The sequence below is a fragment of the Natator depressus genome, chromosome 1, assembly GCF_965152275.1.
Source record: "Natator depressus isolate rNatDep1 chromosome 1, rNatDep2.hap1, whole genome shotgun sequence".
In the NCBI taxonomy this organism is placed as follows: domain Eukaryota; kingdom Metazoa; phylum Chordata; order Testudines; family Cheloniidae; genus Natator; species Natator depressus.
The window spans coordinates 230324279-230343966 of NC_134234.1; the positions used below are offsets into that span (position 1 = coordinate 230324279).

At 43.5% G+C, this 19688-nt stretch overlaps 1 protein-coding gene across 11 annotated transcripts in view; it reads right to left on the minus strand.

The window, feature by feature from the left end:
• The window catches only part of C2CD5 (C2 calcium dependent domain containing 5), a 128291-nt gene that overhangs the window by 16150 nt on the left and 92453 nt on the right, over positions 1-19688 (minus strand). For all 11 annotated transcript variants that reach the window (XM_074937607.1, XM_074937613.1, XM_074937622.1 and 8 more), the window contains 7 exons: positions 19501-19641; positions 18299-18362; positions 11493-11554; positions 10737-10835; positions 10210-10299; positions 8666-8753; positions 7294-7380 (listed from right to left, as the gene is read on the minus strand). In XM_074937607.1, the coding sequence (XP_074793708.1) occupies positions 7294-7380; positions 8666-8753; positions 10210-10299; positions 10737-10835; positions 11493-11554; positions 18299-18362; positions 19501-19641 (631 nt within the window). The remainder of the gene's footprint in view (positions 1-7293; positions 7381-8665; positions 8754-10209; positions 10300-10736; positions 10836-11492; positions 11555-18298; positions 18363-19500; positions 19642-19688) is intronic.

Below are 19688 nucleotides of genomic sequence, written 5' to 3' on the forward strand. Positions count from 1 at the left end.
AGGAAAGTGATCAGGAACAGTCAGCATGGATTCACCAAGGCAAGTCAAACCTGACTAGCCTAATTGCCTTCTATGATGAGATAACTGGCTCTGTGGATGAGGGGAAAGCAGTGGACATGTTATTCCTTGATTTTAGCAAAGCTTTTGATATGGTCTCCCACAGTATTTTTGCCAGCAAGTTAAAGAAGTATGGGCTGGATGAATGGACTATAAGGTGGATAGAAAGCTGGCTAGATCATCGGACTCAAGGGGTTGTGATCAATGGCTCCATGTCTAGTTGGCAGCCAGTATCAAGTGGAGTGCCCCAAAGGTCGGTGCTGTGGCTGGTTTTGTTCAATATCTTCATTAATGATCTGGTGGATGGCATGGATTGCACCCTCAGTAAGTTTGCAGATGACACTAAACTGGGAGGAGTGGTAGATATACTGGAGGGTAGGGATAGGATACAGAGGGACCTAGACAAATTAGAGGATTGGGCCAAAAGAAATCTGATGAGGTTCAACAAGGACAAGTGTAGAGTCCTGCACTTAGGACAGAAGAATCCCATGCACTGCTACAGACTAGGGACCGAGTGGCTAGGCAGCAGTTCTGCAGAAAAGGACCTATGGGTTACGGTGGACGAGAAGCTGGATATGAGTCAACAGTGTGCCCTTGTTGCCAAGAAGGCTAACGGCATTTTGGGCTGTATAAGTAGGGGTATTGCCAGCAGATCGAGGGACGTGATCATTCCCCTCTATTCGACATTGGTGAGGCCTCATCTGGAGTAGCGTGTCCAGTTTGGGGCCCCACGCTACAAGAAGGATGTGGAAAAATTGGAAAGAGTCCAGCGGAAGGCAACAAAAATGATATGAGCGCTGGAGCACATGACTTATGAGGAAAGGCTGAGGGAACTGGGATTATTTAGTCTGCAGAAGAGACGAATGAGGGGGGATTTGATAGCTGCTTTCAACTACCTGAAAGGGGTTTCCAAAGAGGATAAATCTAGACTGTTCTCAGTAGTAGCAGATGACAGAATGAGGAGTAATGGTCTCAAGTTGCAGTGCGGGAGGTTTAGGTTGGATATAAGGAAAAACTTTTTCACTAAGAGGGTGGTGAAGCACTGGAATGCATTACCTAGAGAGGTGGTGGAATCTCCTTCCTTTGAGGTTTTTAAGGTCAGGCTTGACAAAGCCCTGGCTGGGATGATTTAGTTGGGGATTGGTCCTGCTTTGAGCAGGGGGTTGAACAAAATGACCTCCTGAGGTCCCTTCCAACCCTAATATTCTATGAGTACATTTTCCTTATAGTTACAAAATTTTTCTTTATATCTAACCTGAATTTCTCTTACTGTAAACTTAGCCAATTACTTCTTTTCCTAACCTTGATGGACATGGAGAACAAGTGATCAACATCCTCTTTATAGCAATCTTTCACATACTCGAAGACTGATGTCTCCTTCCTACCTTTTATCTTCTCTAGACTAAACATGCCCAGTTTTTCCAACTTTTCTTTTTACAGGCATTAATAAAAAAGTTAAACTGATCATAGCACAAAAGAACAAAACAAAAAAAAACAAAAACCCACCAGAAGAGGATACTGTTCCAAACTGACTGTATTGACCTCTGGAAAAATCTGAACAATGGTGAAACTTCTTCTTTTATAGCATATGCAACATTATACAACAGGTAGAAGAGGGAGCTCTCTAACCATCCAAAATGAAATGTTCATAATAAACAGTGATCTCCTTCGTTTATTAAACTTATTTCATTCCAAAACAATTTGGGCCAGAATCTCAGCTACTATACATACTGAAGTAAATGGAACTGATTTACAGGAGCTGACAATCTGACCCTTTAATACACTTATACAGGAAACTCTTCATCCATTGTTGAAATGCAGCTACCTTTGAGGTAGAATGCAATAGCTGTTTAACAATGGAAAGCACCACTAAACAGCAATATAATAGCCATTTGTCAGGGAACCTTAAGCCCTGGTCTACACTAGGAGTTGAGGTCGAATTTAGCAGCGTTAAATCGATTTAACCCTGCACCCGTCCACATGATGAAGCCCTTTTTTTTTTGACTTAAAGGGCTCTTAAAATCGATTTCCTTACTCCACCCCCGACAAGGGGATTAGCACTGAAATCGGCCTTGCCGGGTCGAATTTGGGGTACTGTGGACGCAATTAGACGGTATTGGCCTCCGGGAGCTATCCCAGAGCGCTCCATGTGACCGCTCTGCACAGCACTCTCAACTCAGATGCACTGGCCAGGTAGACAGGAAAAGGCCCGCGAACTTTTGAATTTCAAAAGTTTGGCCAGCGTGGCAAGCTGCAGGTGAGTGCAGAGCTCATCAGCAGAGGTGACCATAATGGAGTCCCAAAATCACAAAAGAGCTCCAGCATGGACCGAACGGGAGGTACGGGATCTGATCGCTGTATGGGGAGAGGAATCCGTGCTATCAGAACTCCGTTCCAGTTTTCGAAATGCCAAAACATTTGTCAAAATCTCCCAGGGCATGAAGGACAGAGGCCATAACAGGGACCCGAAGCAGTGCCGCGTGAAACTTAAGGCGCAGAGGCAAGCCTACCAGAAAACCAGAGAAGCAAACGGCCGCTCCGTGTCAGAGCCTCAAACATGCCGCTTCTATGATGAGCTGCATGCCATTTTAGGGGGTTCAGCCACCACTACCCCAGCCATGTTGTTTGACTCCTTCAATGGAGATGGAGGCAACACAGAAGCAGGTTTTGGGGACAAGGAAGATGACGATGATGAAGTTGTAGATAGCTCACAGCAAGCAAGCAGAGAAACCGGTTTTCCTGACAGCCAGGAACTGTTTCTCACCCTGGACCTGGAGCCAGTACCCCCCGAACCCACCCAAGGCTGCCTCCCGGACCCGCCAGGCGAAGAAGGGATCTCTGGTGAGTGTACCTTTTAAAAATACTATACATGGTTTAAAAGCAAGCATGTTTAAGGATTAATTTGCCCTGGCATTTGCGGCTCTCCTGGATGTACTCCCAAAGCCTTTGTAAAAGGTTTCTGGGGACGGCAGCCTTATTCCGTCTACCATGGTAGGACACTTTACCACACCAGGCCAGTAGCACGTACTCGGGAATCATTGTAGAACAAAGCATTGCAGTGTATGTTTGCTGGCATTCAAACAACATCCGTTCTTTATCTCTCTGTGTTATCCTCAGGAGAGTGATATCATTCATGGTCACCTGGTTGAAATAGGGTGCTTTTCTTAAGGGGACATTCAGAGGTGCCCGCTCCTGCTGGGCTGTTTGCCTGTGGCTGAACAGAAATGTTCCCCGTTGTTAGCCACAGGAAGGGGTGAGGGGCTAGCCACGTGGTGGGTGGAGGCAATATGCGACCTTATAACGAAAGCACATGTGCTGTGTATGTAATGTTAACAGCAAAGTTTACCGTGAAAGAGTGTACCCATTGTTCCATAAAATGTGTCTTTTTAAATACCACTGTCCCTTTTTTTTTCCTCCACCAGCTGCATGTGTTTCAATGATCACAGGATCTTCTCCTTCCGAGAGGCTAGTGAAGATTAGAAGGCGAAAAAAACGCACTTGTGATGAAATGTTCTCTGAGCTCATGCTGTCCTCCCACACTGACAGCACAGACAAATGCGCGGAGGCAGACAATGTCAGAGTGCAGGAAAGCACAAAATGACCGGGAGGAGAGGTGAGCTGAGGAGAGTAAGTGGCGGGCTGAAGAAAGGGCTGAAGCTGAAAGGTGGCGGCAGCGTGATGAGAGGAGGCAGGATTCAATGCTGAGGGTGCTGGAGGATCAAACTAATGCGCTCCAGCATATGGCTGAGCTGCAGGAAAGGCAGCAGGAGCACAGACCGCCGCTACAGCCCTTGTGTAACCAACCACCTTCCTCCCCAAGTTCCATAGCCTCCTCACCCAGATGCCCAAGAATGCGGTGGGGGGGGCCTCCGGCCACCCAGCCACTCCACCCCAGAGGATTGCCCAAGCAACAAAAGGCTGGCATTCAATAAGTTTTAAACTTTTAAAGTGCTGTGTCTCCTTGTCCTTCCCTCCTCCACCACCCCTCCCAGGCTACCTTGGCAGTTATCCCCCTCCCGGTGCTTCTCTCCTCCACCCCCCCCCTCCCAGGCTACCTTGGCAGTTATCCCCCTATTTGTGTGATGAATTAATAAAGAATGCATGAATGTGAAGCAACAATGACTTTATTGCCTCTGCAAGTGCTGAGTGAAGGGAGGAGGGGAGGGTGCTTAGCTTACAGGGAAGTAGAGTGAACCAAGGGGCGGGGGGTTTCATCAAGGAGAAACAAACAGAACTTTCACACCGTAGCCTGGCCAGTCATGAAACTGGTCTTCAAAGCTTCTCTGATGCGCACCGCACCCTCCTGTGCTCTTGTAACCGCCCTGGTGTCTGGCTGCGCGTAACCAGCAGCCAGGCGATTTGCCTCAACCTCCCACCCCGCCATAAACGTCTCCCCCTTACTCTTACAGATATTGTGGAGCACACAGAAAGCAGTAATAACAGTGGGAATATTGGTTTCGCTGAGATCTAAGCAAGTCAGTAAACTGCGCCAGCGCGTCTTTAAACATCCAAATGCACATTCTACCACCATTCTGCACTTGCTCAGTCTGTAGTTGAACAGCTCCTGACTACTGTCCAGGCTGCCTATGTATGGCTTCATGAGCCATGGCATTAAGGGGTAGGCTGGGTCCCCAAGGATAACTATAGGCATTTCAACATCCCCAGTGGTTATTTTCTGGTCTGGGAATAAAGTCCCTTCCTGCAGCTTTTGAAACAGACCAGAGTTCCTGAAGATGCGAGCGTCATGTACCTTTCCTGGCCATCCCATGTTGATGTTGGTGAAACGTCCCTTGTGATCCACCAGAGCTGGCAGCACCATTGAAAAGTACCCCTTGCGGTTTACATACTCGCCGGCTTGGTGCTCCGGTGCCAAGATAGGGATATGGGTTCCGTCTATGGCCCCACCACAGTTAGGGAATCCCATTGCAGCAAAGCCATCCACTATGACCTGCACATTTCCCAGGGTCACTACCCTTGATATCAGCAGATCTTTGATTGCGTTGGCTACTTGCATCACAGCAGCCCCCACAGTAGATTTGCCCACTCCAAATTGATTCCCGACTGACCGGTAGCTGTCTGGCGTTGCAAGCTTCCACAGGGCTATTGCCACTCACTTCTCAACTCTGAGGGCTGCTCTCATCTTGGTATTCATGCGCTTCAGGGCAGGGAAAAGCAGGACACAAAGTTCCATGATAGTGCCCTTACGCACGCGAAAGTTTCGCAGCCACTGGGAATTATCCCAGACCTGCAACACTATGCGGTCCCACCAGTCTGTGCTTGGTTCCCGGGCCCAGAATCGGCATTCCACGGCATGAACCTGCCCCATTAGCACCATGATGCCTGCATTGCCAGGGCCCATGCTTTGAGAGAAGTCTGTGTCCATGTCCCCATCACTCTCGTCACCACGCTGACGTCGCCTACTCGCCCAGTTTCGCTTTGCCAGGTTCTGGTGCTGCATACACTGCTGGATAATGCGTGTGGTGTTTAATGTGCTCCTAACTGCCAAAGTGATCTGAGCGGACTCCATGCTTGCCGTGGTGTGGCGTCTGCACAGAAAAAAGGCGCGGAACGATTGTCTGCTGTTGCTCTGACGGAGGGAGGGGCGACTGACGACATGGCTTACAGGGTTGGCTTACAGGGAATTAAAATCAACAAAGGGGGTGGCTTTACATCAAGGAGAAACAAAAACAACTGTCACACAGAATGGCCCCCTCAAGGATTGAACTCAAACCCCTGGGTTTAGCAGGCCAATGCTCAACCCACTAAGCTATCCCTCCCCCTCGTATTTCAGGCAGGACTTCACGGAGGGAGGGAGGGGGGAGCAAATGAATACAAAACAAATCTGGCCTATTTCTTGTTTTGATCCACTCCATCTATCTTTTACATCTTTGGCTGGCAGCAGACGGTGCAGAAGGACTGCAAGCCATCCTCATCTCCTGCCTGCCCGGCAAAAGATGGTACAATAGGACGGCTAGCCATCCATATTTCCTGCTTGCTCACCATAATATGGTACAATAGGACTGCCTGCAGGACTAAAGAGAATGACCTGGTCGAGTCACTCCTAATTTAGCCCCTGCACCCATGTCTGCCCAGGCGCTCCTGACCGAAGCGGCCAGGAGCACCTCGGACATGATGATGATGGCTACCAGTCCTACTGTACCGTCTGCTGCCACAAGGCAATGGGTTGCTGCTGCTGTGTAGCAATGCAGTACCGCGTCTGCCAGCACCCAGGAGACATACGGTGACAGTGAGCTGAGCGGGCTCCATGCTTGCCGTGGTATGGCGCCTGCACAGGTAACTCAGGAAAAAAGGCGCGAAACGATTGTCTGCCGTTGCTTTCACAGAGGGAGGGAGGGAAAGAGGGCCTGATGACATATGCCCAGAACCATCCGCGACAATGTTTTTTTGCCCCATCAGGCACTGGGATCTCAACCCAGAATTCCAATGGGCAGCGGAGACTGCGGGAACTGTGGGATAGCTACCCACAGTGCAACACTCCGGAAGTCGACGCTAGCCTCAGTACTGTGGAAGCACTCTGCCGAGTTAATGCACTTAATGCACTTAGAGCATTTTGTGTGGGGACACACACAATCGACTATATAAAAACGATTTCTAAAAACCAACTTCTATAAATTCGACCTAATTTCGTAGCGTAGACATAGCCTTAGTTTCCTTTCACTTGCTCCCTCTTAAGTAACGAACACCCTTCAGTTAAAAAATTGTTTAAGGAAAAGCGTAATCCATTTTTCTCAGCCCCAACAGTCGAAGTTCACAGGATAAAACATTCTTTGCCAAGAATAAACTGAGAGATACATTTTATTAACACTATTTGAATTTCTGAGTATGGTATTGTGGGCAGTCATTTTACATGTGCTACTTGAAGAAACAAGGCAGCACAGGACAGGGCTACAGAAGTCCAATAAACTAAATGCTGCATAGGGACAAAGACTCCACTTATGATGATTTAAATACAATAAATGGAGCAGAAGATGGAAAATTCTTGTTAAGTAACAAGTGAGAGGACAAAGGAAGAGGAGAGAAGTGTGCTTACCAATCCTTCTTATCTAATGCTTGAGAAATCTGACTGAAGGGCAAAGCATTTCATTATATCTGAGGTAGCACAGAATGTCAAAGCATGGTACATAGCTGCTTTCAAAAGAATACAAACCACCGGCAATGAGGGAGTGAGTGAGTGGAACACTGTACAGGATTATTTTTTCTTTTCATTTAACCAACCTTTAGCTGGTGAGAATGGCTGAGAAACAAGAGGATCAGAGCAAAGTTCCAATGGAAATTGTAGCTGCTCTTCATTATCTGTAGAGGCTTCAACAAAGAAGAAATACACACATACATTAAACAGATATTTAACCAAAAACCCCAAATCTTGCCAATATAAGTAAGTTTTAATTTAGTAAGGACTGACTAGAACACATTTATTCAACATAAATACATAGTGATGGACTTCTGAGTGCAGATAAGCAATTAGACGTTTGCTAATAAATACAGCTACAAAACTACTTGGACAGAATCTGAATTCCACTCAATAGGGCTTGACTTAAATAGGAATATTTTAGGAAAACCAATCCAACTGCTTTAGGTCTGCCTTAACTGAGTTAACTGTATCCAATAGTCGGTTTTTCTTATATTTTATCTAATACAAAATTCCTATTGATACCTGGTGGTTCTATCTATTTAGTGCTAGTGAAAGAAGCTGGATAGGCCTGGACGCTTAAGTTCACTATCCACAAAAGATAAATAACACAGAGACAGAAGAAAGCCCCCTCAACCGGCCAGTTAATGACTTGAACGCTTGCAAACTCAGCTTCGAAAGGCCATTTCAAGAGGTGAGAAAAGAATTCAAACCTCCAAGCTCAGTCCATTTTTGCAGAGAGGATATCAATTGTGACCTGAACTCAACATCTCAGTGCCTGGAACCAGACTGAAATTATCAGTTTAATTCACATTGGTCATTGAACAGCCATAAAAAGGTAACTATTTTCAGTTACTGTTGAACTGATCTAGATTTAAACCAGTGAACTCAAGGTTCAGGCTCTGTAGCCCATTATCAACCTCCATCATTAATAGTTTAAATAAAGTCTACCTAAATTTCTTTAGAACATGTATTCTTCCTCAGTTTAGCATGGGTGCTCTTTTAGCAAGCTCATATATAAACTGCATAAATCTTCTCCACTCCCTTCAGAATGTCTTACACTTCCAAAAAGTCAGTTAGCCTAGTTTTCAAAGTATTGTGAATAATGAATTTCCTAAAATCTTATGAAAAGATTCTGCAATTTATAAGAATAAGCACAAGTATTTTATGATAAATACGTCCTTTTTTCCAAAGCACAATGGCAGCAGGAAAATGCATGAGTAGACCACTCATTCTTTAGAATCCATCAAAAAGTTTGTTTAAAAAACTGGAGCATGGAATAAGGCTAAGAATTTCTTTCATATAGTTTCAGGTCTGTTGACTAGAGAGAGTTCTCCAGTGAAGAAGTGTGTGGTTGAATTGATAAACTAAAATGATATCATCCACTACACATTAAACATCTTTCCTATACAAACGATTATCAAGAATTGATCATTTCACCTCCCTCAAAATTCTTACCCCTTTGCAATGTTTTTTCTGCAGGGACTTTACTGGTTTGTAAAGCTTGATTTTTGTCAAACGTTATTGCAACTGCTGTGACTGTGACCTGCAATCAAAAGATACAGTACATATTGTTACTATCTCTTGTACAATCTTCCAAAAGCTTTGCCAAAATTAACATTCTGCTATGGGGAAAATTTACATCATGCATGTTATTGGGAGTAGAAATAAGTTGTTTGTTTTTTAGCAGCACTTACATTTTTGTTAACTATATTCAAGGTACTGTTTTGTGACAAGAGATACCTATGAAATACCATAACCCATTAATGGCAATGTTCTATATAAATAACGTTTGAGACCCTTAATCGTAGTGTGAAAGTAGAATGAATTATATTGAAATTATAATTCATTAAAGAAATGCTGCTTGAAAGATTTGTTGAAATATAGTTGTCATGAAGAGAAACATTAAGGAGTGTGAGACAATGGGTCCTCAAACTAATTAACTTAGAGCTCCTACTGAGCTAGGAGATCGGTAAACGTTAGTATGCAAATAAGATATGTATGTATATTTGTCAGTTTCTGCTTCCTTTTGTCTCCTATGTTGGATTGGCTTTGGCTTGTTTGTATAAATGGGTTGGCTTGAGCTTTTTGCAGGAGGCTCACATATATCTGGGTGCATTGGCAAAGCGCTTTGCTAATAAACAGAGTGGTCTGACAAATTCAGTGAGTCTTGAATCTGATTTTGACAGTAGTAATTAGAAGCTAACAAAATGGCAGTCATTGCTAGAATGAAGAAACACAGCAGATATTATATAAAACAACCTTCCATGGCAGAGATGGTCTAAGAGCTGATATTGGCTAGGATCTGTTGTCAAAAGAGCCACCTAACAATATTTGAGCCAAGTTTTTTTTTTTTTAAAAAGTGTGTGTGAACAAAACCAAAACATAATTAGGATTTTGTATTTTCATCAATTCTTTGCCTTTCATCAGAGGACTGCAAAAACATCTTATAAATATGAGTTGAGCCTCACGGTACTTTGTGAGGTAGGCAAGGAATATAAAGGAATTTTTCCCCTGGCCACAGAAATGAAGCCACACTTTTGTTGCAAACAGAGGAGCTGCTTAATAGCTTACGCCAACAAAACACACAATGTATTAAAAGTAAGTGAAGAAATAAACTGCATCCCCTTGAAACTGCAAGAAAAAATTAGGTAGTCAAAACAAAGTTACCAAATTTAGAATTTGTAAAGGATGGTGGATTAAGCAGCCATATATTTATTGTATGTGCCATGGGGCACCTTTAAAGGCAACTAGTCAGGACCTTCCATTTCATATTTCATTGGAAAGATGGCATTCCATCAGCACAATAACATGCTGTGGTGCTATTTCATATAATCAGAGGGAGAGCGTGAACAGTTGAATGAACACATCTTGTGGCACACAGTTCTTCCTTAAAGCTCCCTCAGCATACTAGTGACTCAATCTAATCTAGTTTATGTTGCAAGATCAAATGTAATCAGAAAACATGGTGGCATTAACAACAAATGAAGAAAATTAGTTACCTGAATTACTTCATCCTCTGGAAGAGCCACTGTAAAATTTACATGACAAAGGCAGCAGGGAATCATAGATCGTAGCTTAAAATATAGACTCTGTTGAATACAATACATTATTTGTGTTATTCTAAAAAAATGTTAATTCTATATTTGGTTTATTCTGGATTTCTTTTTTGCAGTAAAAATAATTACCCTATTATTTTCTCTTATTTAAGACTCAATTAGTGATTTCATTTGAGGTTTAAAGGTTTATGGTATGTTGTCTGCTCTGTGCAATAGCTTAATATTGTTATTTTTATAACATGCTGCGTCAAAGATTTTATTCTGATTTGATGTGTCTCAGGAGCTATTAGCATCATATAGCCAGCATTTTAAATATTTGTAGAGCTGCTCAGGAACTAATTACAGATGCAACCTAAAACAAGTCTATAATTTTGAAAGGTAAGCCTAAAAAATGTTGTTTGCAATGTAACCTAAATTCCATGTTACGTCAAATTAAATAAATGCATACATCTGGAAACTAGAACTCTTACCTTAAGCAGATTCTCACAGAGATCATTAAAGTTCTTGTTAAGTGTTTGATTTGTCAGGTTAATGTTACTTAATCTGGATACTCTTACTGAGGTGAACATCTGAAGCAGAAACATAAACGTGTATAGTTTTAATCTTCCTCAATTTTAAATCTATATGTTGCAATAGTGGGAACAAAGCAATCGATTAAAGACATTAATCAGCAGTAGTAGTCATGGTTAATAGAGAAAGAGGAAGAAACAGAAGTGAAAGTCTATGATCACACAAAGGGTGACTCTCTCAAAAATACAACTTTTTTTTTTTTTTTTAAACATAAGCTTAAGTATTCAACCTCACTGGGGGCTTGAAAGCCAGCCCAGGTTCTTACCATGTCACTCATCAACAGCAAACCAGGTTCTGCGGGCCAAATCATACCCATAGTTACACCCATGCAACCCCTTTACCTTGAAAGGAATTGCACAGGTATAACTAAGTTGATCTTCTAAAAGCTATTCTGTTGACTATGCACAATACAGCTCACACTTTCTTGGCTGAACTGATTCTGCAATGCAACAGGAGTATAAAGCAATAAAAACTTATTTTTGTCACAACTCAGTTATATCTGTTTAAACAAACAGGAATGGATATGTTGAGTAAGGGGGTGTCATTTTTCATTTTTCAGAGTACAACTACTCTCAAAAATCTATTGCAATGTCAACAGTATATTTGTATACAAGTTTGGTTTTAAAAGGTCTTTTTGTTTTTAAAAACAACTTTACCTGTATATCAGAAGTCCAGTTATTTATGCCAGGCATAATTTCTGTGTTACAACTGTAAAAGCCTGTTAAAGAAAATATTCACAGAGTTATATAATGTGCTGTGCATGAAGTAGTGCAGAGTTTCGCAAAAGCTAAATTAACTTTCCACAGTACTTTTTTCAAATATTGCAATGCATAAACTTAAAAACATACAAGCAGTACTAAAGGAATATACCAGCTTTCTAAAAATAAGGTATTTCATAATATAGACCAAAGTTTAAAAACCTACACAGCAGCAAAAATGTGAAGCATTAGTAAATAAATATTCTTAAAAGTATAAAGCTTCATTACTGTAATTTGTATATTAATCTTTTTTCATTTGCCAAAAAATGCCTCACAAAACAAGACAATCTCTGTGGTCACTTGATTTCTGATCTCAAAGTGACTATCCTTCAACAAAAAAACTTCGAAAACAGACTCCAACAAGAGACTGCTGAATTGGAATTAATTTGCAAATTGGGTACAATTAACTTAGGCTTGAAGAGAGACTGGGAGTGGTTGAGTCATTATACTAAGTAAAACTATTTCCCCTTGTTTATTCCTCCCCCCCACTGTTCCTCAGACGTTCTTGTTAACTCCTGGAAATGTGCTGGAAATGGCCCACCTTGATTATCACTTCAAAAGGTTTTTTCTCCCCCCACCCCACTCTCCTGCTAGTAATAGCTCATCTTAAGTGATCACTCTCCTTACAATGTGCATTTTTTCATGGGTCTGTGTGTACATAAATCTCCTCACTGTATTTTCCACTTTATGCATCTGATGAAGTGAGCTGTAGCTCACAAAAGCTCATGCTCAAATAAATTGGTTAGTCTCTAAGGTGCCACAAGTACTCCTTTTCTTTAAACACTAGAATCACACTCAGTGCGGCAAAGATGCTCACGCTATGAGAGGCATGTGGGAACTGAGACCGACTGAGGGAACAGCAGATTCATGTCTCCCATCACACGCTCACTCCGGGGCATACGCTCATGGAGTGCAATGGTGGGCGGAATCGCCCGCACTATTTACAAGTATCTTGTTTTTTTTTTTGCCGAGTGCTTATAGTTGAATTTGTGTAAGTTAAATGCGCGTATGATGCGACTCACCTGTACTTAAAAGAAATTTAGAACAAGTCCTGCAATTGCATGTCAAAGTTCATACATGAGTGGATACTATGGATACCATGACTATAAGCAAGCTGGAAGGCATGATAAAAGACGACTATGTGTCACAACGTGAAGATGACATTTCACATCTATGAAGAATAACTGCCATTCTTTTCTACAAGGATATTCTTGAAAGCTAAAAGGTGAGTATGTTGTAACTAGCTGTTTGCTATTAAAATGAAGTTTATAATGGAGCTGCAGCCCCGAGTACTGAAGTTCCATGAGGAACAATGTATTGTTGGTTGCTGGATCCTATAGTAAGGAAATTGGTCTTAAAGAATTCTATTTTAAATATACATTTCTGTATTAACACACATGAAGAAAAAAAATTTGAACTAACTGAGATTGAGATAAGAAGAAAAAAGAAAACCAACCTGAATTTTGGAAAACAACTAAGTGCTGCTTCAAAGAATAAAACGAAAATACAAGTTTTTGGAAAAGAGACACTGAAACCAGAAAAAAAACCAAAAAACCCCAAGCAAACAAAAAGATTGTTTACAATTGAGAATCAAAAGGTAGGAATAATTTTTTCCAAAGAAGAAACGATCACAACGTTGTAGTACAGAGGGGGGCAAACTACAACCCGTGGACCACATCCGGCCCGCAGGACCCTTCCCTCTGGCCCCGAGCTCCTGCCAGGGAGCGGGGTCAGGACAGGCTTGCGAAAGAGCCAGCCCAATTCCTCGGCAGCGGGGTAAGCAGGGCGGAGGCTAGCCCCTGGCCCCTCTCCTTCTGCTCCCCTCCTTTGCAGTTCCAGTTCCCCCAGCACCTGGGCAGCATGGCTGCAGCTCCGGCTGGGCGGCATGGCTATAGCGCCACCAGACCTGGGGCTCCAGGGCGTTGCGGTCAGGGAGCAGGGGGAGTTGGGGGTGGGAGGCAAGAAGCAGTGGGGCGGTCAAGGGGCCTGGGCCCTGCTGCTGGGGACAGGGGCAGAACAAGCCAGGGCCCCCCTCCACCCCCAGCATGCTTGGCCCCTGTCCCCAGCAGCCAAGCCCAAACAGGGAGCGAGCCCTGCCTGACTGCCAGGGAGAGCAGCAAAATGAGCAGAGGAAACACACAGGGAAAGGACTGAGCCTCCCTTATCACTACCCCACAGGTAACATGGAGCGTGGAGAGCAAGGAGGGTTGGATAGGGGGTGGTCAGGGGGTGGGGAGCAGGGGAGGTTGGATAGGGACGGGCGTCTTGGGGGATGGTCAAGGGCAGAGAGCCGGGGTGTTTGGATAGGATGTGGGAGTCCTGGGGGGCAGTCGGGAGGGTTGGATGGGGGTGGGGGACAGACCACGCCTCGCTGTTTGGGGAGGCATAGCCTTCCCCAGCCTTCCCTACCCGGCCCTCCATACAATTTCTGTACCCGATGGGGCCCTAGGGCCAAAAAGTTTGCCCACCCCTTTTGTAGTAGGTAGCACATGTTTTAATAATGTATATATTGCACAAATAACGTTGCTAAATAATAGACGTATAGACCACTAACATCTCATATGAAGTTCTAGCATCAGTTCTGCTGTTGCTGGCATCCTTTCGTCTGCGAGACACAGTGGGAATTGCAGACTATGATTTAGATCAGTCTCCAACCTTTTCACACACAAGATCATTTTTTGAATTTAAGTGCAACCCAGGATCTATCCCGCCCCTTCCCCAAAGCCCTGCCCACTCCATTCCCCGCCCCCACGCCCGCTCACTCTCTCCCACCCTCACTCACTTTCACCGGGCTGGGGCAGGGGGTTGGGGCCGAGGGGTTCAGAGCGTGGAGGGGGCTTTGGGCTGAGCCTGGGGCAGGGGTGTAGGAGGGGAGAGGAGTACAAGCTCTGGGAGGGAGTTTGGGTGCAGGAGGGGGCTCAGGGCTGGGGCAGAGTGTTGGGGTGCTGGCCCTGGGAGGGAGCTCAGGGCTGGGGCAGGGGCTTGGGGTGCAGGAGGGGGTATGGGGTGCTGGATCTGAGAGGGGGCTCAGGGTTGGGATGCGGGCTCCCACCAGGCAGCACTTACCTTGGGCAGTGGCGCAGCGGGGCTAAGGCAGGCTTCCTGCCTGCCCTGGCCCCACGCCGCTCCCGGAGGCGGCCAACATGCCCCTGTGAGAGGGGCACGTGGCTCTGCGCGCTGCTCCTGCCTGCAAGCACCGCCCCCGCAGCTCCCATTGGCCGCAGTTCCCCATTCCTGGCCAATGGGAGCTGCGGGGGCAGTGCCTGCAGGCAGAAGCAGCGTGCGGAGATCTCTGCCCCACCCCCAGGCGCGTGCTGGCCGCTTCCAGGGGCGGCACACAGCCAGGGCAGGCAGGGAGCCTCTGCCTTAGCCCCGACGTGCTTTTAGCGGCCAGGAGATCACGATCAACTGGCAGAGGCTCCAAGATCAACCAGTTGATCGCGATCTACCGGTTGTTGACCACTGATGTAGATGGTTTGCAATGTCTCATGTGACTGAATAGTCCAATCCGAGATTTGCATGAGCTTTAGCAGTTATTGCAAGTGTATGTATCTTGTTTGGGAGCTGCTTGCTTCCTATGGGCTCTTTTCTCTTCAAGCTGTAGGAGCCAGCTCCTGTCATGGACTTTGATACCCTGATGTAGACGATGGCGCCACCTGTTACGATCACTTGTCAAGATTTCCCATTGGTCAGAATCAATTCTAAATTCCTTCATATCTCGCTTGTGTGTGTCTTTATAGCGAAGCTTGGGGCGTCCTGTTGTTCTTGTTCCCTCTGATAGCTCCCCGTATAGCATGTCCCTGGGCATGCGTCCATCTTCCAACCTACTCAGATGGCCCAGCCAGCGCCGTCGTCTTTGCATGAGCAGGGTTGTGACACTTGGTAAATTTGCCCTCCGAAAAACCTCTGCGTTGGTGACTTTATCCTGCCATTTGGTGTTGAGTATGAGGCGTAAACAATGTACGTGGAAACTATTTAACCTTTTCTCCTGATGAGCATAAGTTGTCCATGTTTCTTCACCATACATGAGAGTGCTGAGGACGCAAGCTTGATACACAAGCATTTTGGTCTTGATGGTAAGCTTTGAGTTGTTCCATGCTCTTTTAGTTAGTCTGCTAAAGGTGGTGGCAGCCTTTCCAATGCAAACATTTAGTTCTTCATCCAGTGAGAGGTTGGTGATCACTGCATAACCTACACAGCTGAACTTTTGGACTACTTCTAGCTGGTTTGCATTTAAGGTAATTGAAGGATCTTGTGGAACCCCCTGTCCGAATACAACTGTTTTCTTGTTGCTGATGGTGAGAGCAAGTGCCTGACAGTTACTTGAAAGGCAGTCCATAAGTTCTTGTAGTAGATCTTCATTGTGGGCTATGAGGGCATCAGCAAATAGAAGTTCCCTGATTAGCACCTTTTTGACTTTGGTTTTTGACTTAAGTCGGGACTGGTTGAAAGAATTTCCCATCTGATCTTGTGCGGAGATACACTCCATCTTTCATGTCCTTAAACACATAGTGAAAGAGTACCGAGAAGTTTTCAAAAAAGAGTCTAGAAGCAAGAACACATCCTTGCTTCACTCTGCTTTTCATCTCAAAGCAGTCTGAAGTGGACCCATGAAACTGGACAGTTGCTCTCATGTTGTCGTGGAATGAACATAGAAGACTTAACAAGTTTGGTGGGCACCCTATCTTTTCTAGTATTGCAAACAGACCTGCTCTGCTGACTGTGTCAAATGTTTTCGTTAGGTCCACAAGGGCAAAGTACAATGGTCGGTTTTGCTCTCTGCACTTTTCTGGGAGTTGACACAGAGAAAATATCATGTCTTTAGTTGATCTTCCAGCCCTGAATCCACACTGTGATTCAGGGTAGAACTGATTCGCCAGCTGTTGTAGGCACACTAAAATGACTTCTGCGAAAGCTTTTCCTGCTACACTTAGTAGCGAAATACCCCTGTAGTTGTTGCAGTCGCACTTTTCGCCTTAATTTTTATATAATGTGACGATGTTTGCATCATGCATCTCTTGTGGTATCTCACCCTCTTTCCAGCATTTAAGTAGCACCTGATGAAGCTATGGTAATAGGCTGTCTTTCCGGCACTTGAGGATTTCTGCTGGGAGGCCATCTTTTCCAGGAGCCTTGACACTTGACAGTAAATCAGTGGCCTTGCTTAGCTCTTCTACAGTGGGCTCCACATCTAGCTCTATCAGGTCAGAATTGAAAACCTGCTACCGCTATGACCATAAGCAGTACAACCCATACTGGTCAATTCCAAGTGCTGGGCAGTGGTTAATTAACTCAGAAACCTCAGGAAGTGCCAATGGCTTCGGGCTGATGAGTGCCTGAGAAGGTTAGTGGGGGAAATGCCTCCCCTTGATGGAGGAAATGCCATCAAAAGGTGGATGAGCAAACGACATCTACACAGGACAGACTGGGCCCTTCAGCTGTGGGCGGCAACCAATCTTGAAGCGGAGCCCTGAAAGGCAAGCAGATGGAAGATCTCTGCACTGGCAACTCCTTCAGCACAGCTGGTTCCAAAGGACTCCCGGCCTTCCTTTGGTCCAAACCAGTGAAGTCAAGAGGGGGCCGCTGACACATTGCCAAAGCAGCGCCTCCATATCAACTGCCCAGGCTATTGCAGCAACATCATATGAAGAGGACACTTCATCCTTGCTGGCAACATGGAAAAATATGGAAGGTGGCAGTTATGGGTTATAAGCTCTCACTTGATTGGCATAGAGAGGGTGCCACGGGTCACCTTCGACGGTGGGAGGAATCAATTCTGCTACACTGTCAATAATTCATTTTGTAGCATCTATTGAATTCTGAAAATCTAATACTCTTGTTCAGTGCTAAACTCTGATGTTTATAGATTCACAAGGACTTTAACAAGTATTGAAGAAATTAGTACCCTCCCCCCACACACACCCAGTTTGCTATTATTTATTACACTGCTGCTTTCTAGAGAAAATAAGCACAGTGGATTTGGATGAAAAACTTGATGTTGTGGATGAAATAATTAAGAAACCCATGTCTTCTTGAACTGTCTCTCCTCAATAGAAATAAACAGTTTGGAAAGTTCCAGTGGAAGACAGGGGTAGATTTTCATATGGAGACGGGCATGGAAATGAATGCTGCCACATTGAAAGAAAAAATACATTTGACAACACGTGAGATCCAACAAGTAATACTGTTCAGTTTAAACAACATTCCTGGAATAAAAAACAATATCTAATGGACAGTTCATATTATATGGCTAAAGTCACTGCAGCAATATATTGACTCAATACTTCTACTTTCAGTGAACCCTCTACCTACATTTCAGCCATCCAGAATATAACAATCTGCAGATACTGAATTACTAGTGCAAAAGATACAAGAATTTTGAAACTTTTCACTCTACAAGGAAATGACTACCATGTTGAATTTCCAGTTATGATACAAAAAGATGATCAGCACACAACAGTGTATTGGGAATCAATCTTCCTTGCCTCAGGTTACAATCAGCACATTCTCAAGAGAGACAAAGTATTTCTCCTCTGTGAGATTTGAGCCACAATATTGCATTTCAAGGAATTTTTTTTTCCCAATTCTGACCTTGCATGAAATAAAACAATTCTCTATTATCCAGCATATTGTGAAAAAGACTGCCAGAAGTTTATACAACTATTAATTTTAACCACATAGCATGAGAATTTTGTTTACGCTACCTGTAGGTGGTGGAACATCTGTCAGTAAAGAATGTACATCTTCCATTGCATCTGTATCATCAATCTGAAACAAATAAAATACATTGGTAGTGTCCAGATGACAAAAATACTACAACAAAGTTATTACTAGATACAAAAGTCGAGTGTTTTTTTTTTTTTTTTAAAATAGGTGAATTTATTTAGATGCCTAAATAAATGACTAATTTGGGAATTGCGGGTACTTAGCACTTTTGAAAATCAGTTAACTTATATAGATTCCTAAATAAGGGCTTTAGCCCAAACTTAGACACCCAGTTTTGAAAAACCATACCGATGTTTTTAAATTTCATATTTACTTCTGAAAAGACTAGCTGGATCAATAAAGAGGCAAACTGAACAAAATACAAAACAACTAATCAAGATTTTTTTAAAATAAAAAACAATATTCTATTTCTTCAAGTTTTATTATAAATTATCAACTGACCACCACTTTCAAGTTCAAAATTCAATAATTTTTGATTTAGCACTTTCAGGGAAACAAAACAATTTATTTTTACACTTCTCACAGTACTTCAAAGTATTTAATTCATTTAAATATATGCTCATTAAAAAGCAATTTAGCTTCAGAATAAACAAGTACACTTCAAATATTAAGTTATAACATGCACCTCTTCACCTGACAGAGCACTCCAGAGTCCTTCTGTTTTCTGAAGGCCATTTAGTTTAATAAAATTTTAGACTCAAAGAATTCTAGCTCCTCAGACATAAAAAAAGACAATATAATAGGAGTCGCAAAGAATAAATAAATTGTATTAATAATCACAAAAATAATGGAATTTTCGGGATACAACACTGAATGCTGAGGTGCTAGCATACAAGCTATTTAAGGCTTGTATCAGTGATGATGGCCTGTCTTTTATGTAGCTGAAAAAGAATCTCCCATTTGCTTTTTACTAGCATCTAGGTACAGCTTGACAAAGATGACCAAGAGGAGGATATCTTTTAGGATGTGGTTCATATGCACAGACTAGATGTGCTCAAGAACAACAGGAAAGAGGAACAGAGGGAGCTTCCAATTTCAAGAGTTTCTATTGATACAAAAATTAATGAGCTGCTCTACAATTCAGGATACTTTGGAAATAATGAACAGGTCCTTTATCTATTTTCCATACATTTTTCAGGATGAAAAGTATGAGCATGAGCATCATAGAAATGGTTATTACCTCCAAGACAAAAGCATCCTTTTTCCCATGTGAAAGGTCCAATTCCATAACTTCATCAGAACTTTCTGACTGAGATCTTAGCAGCCTAGAACGCTGTCTTGGTTCCGGAAAGGGAGACCCTATGATTTCCTCAGGTATCTCCTGAAAATAGTATTACAATAAAATTCATATATGTACTCCATTTCTTA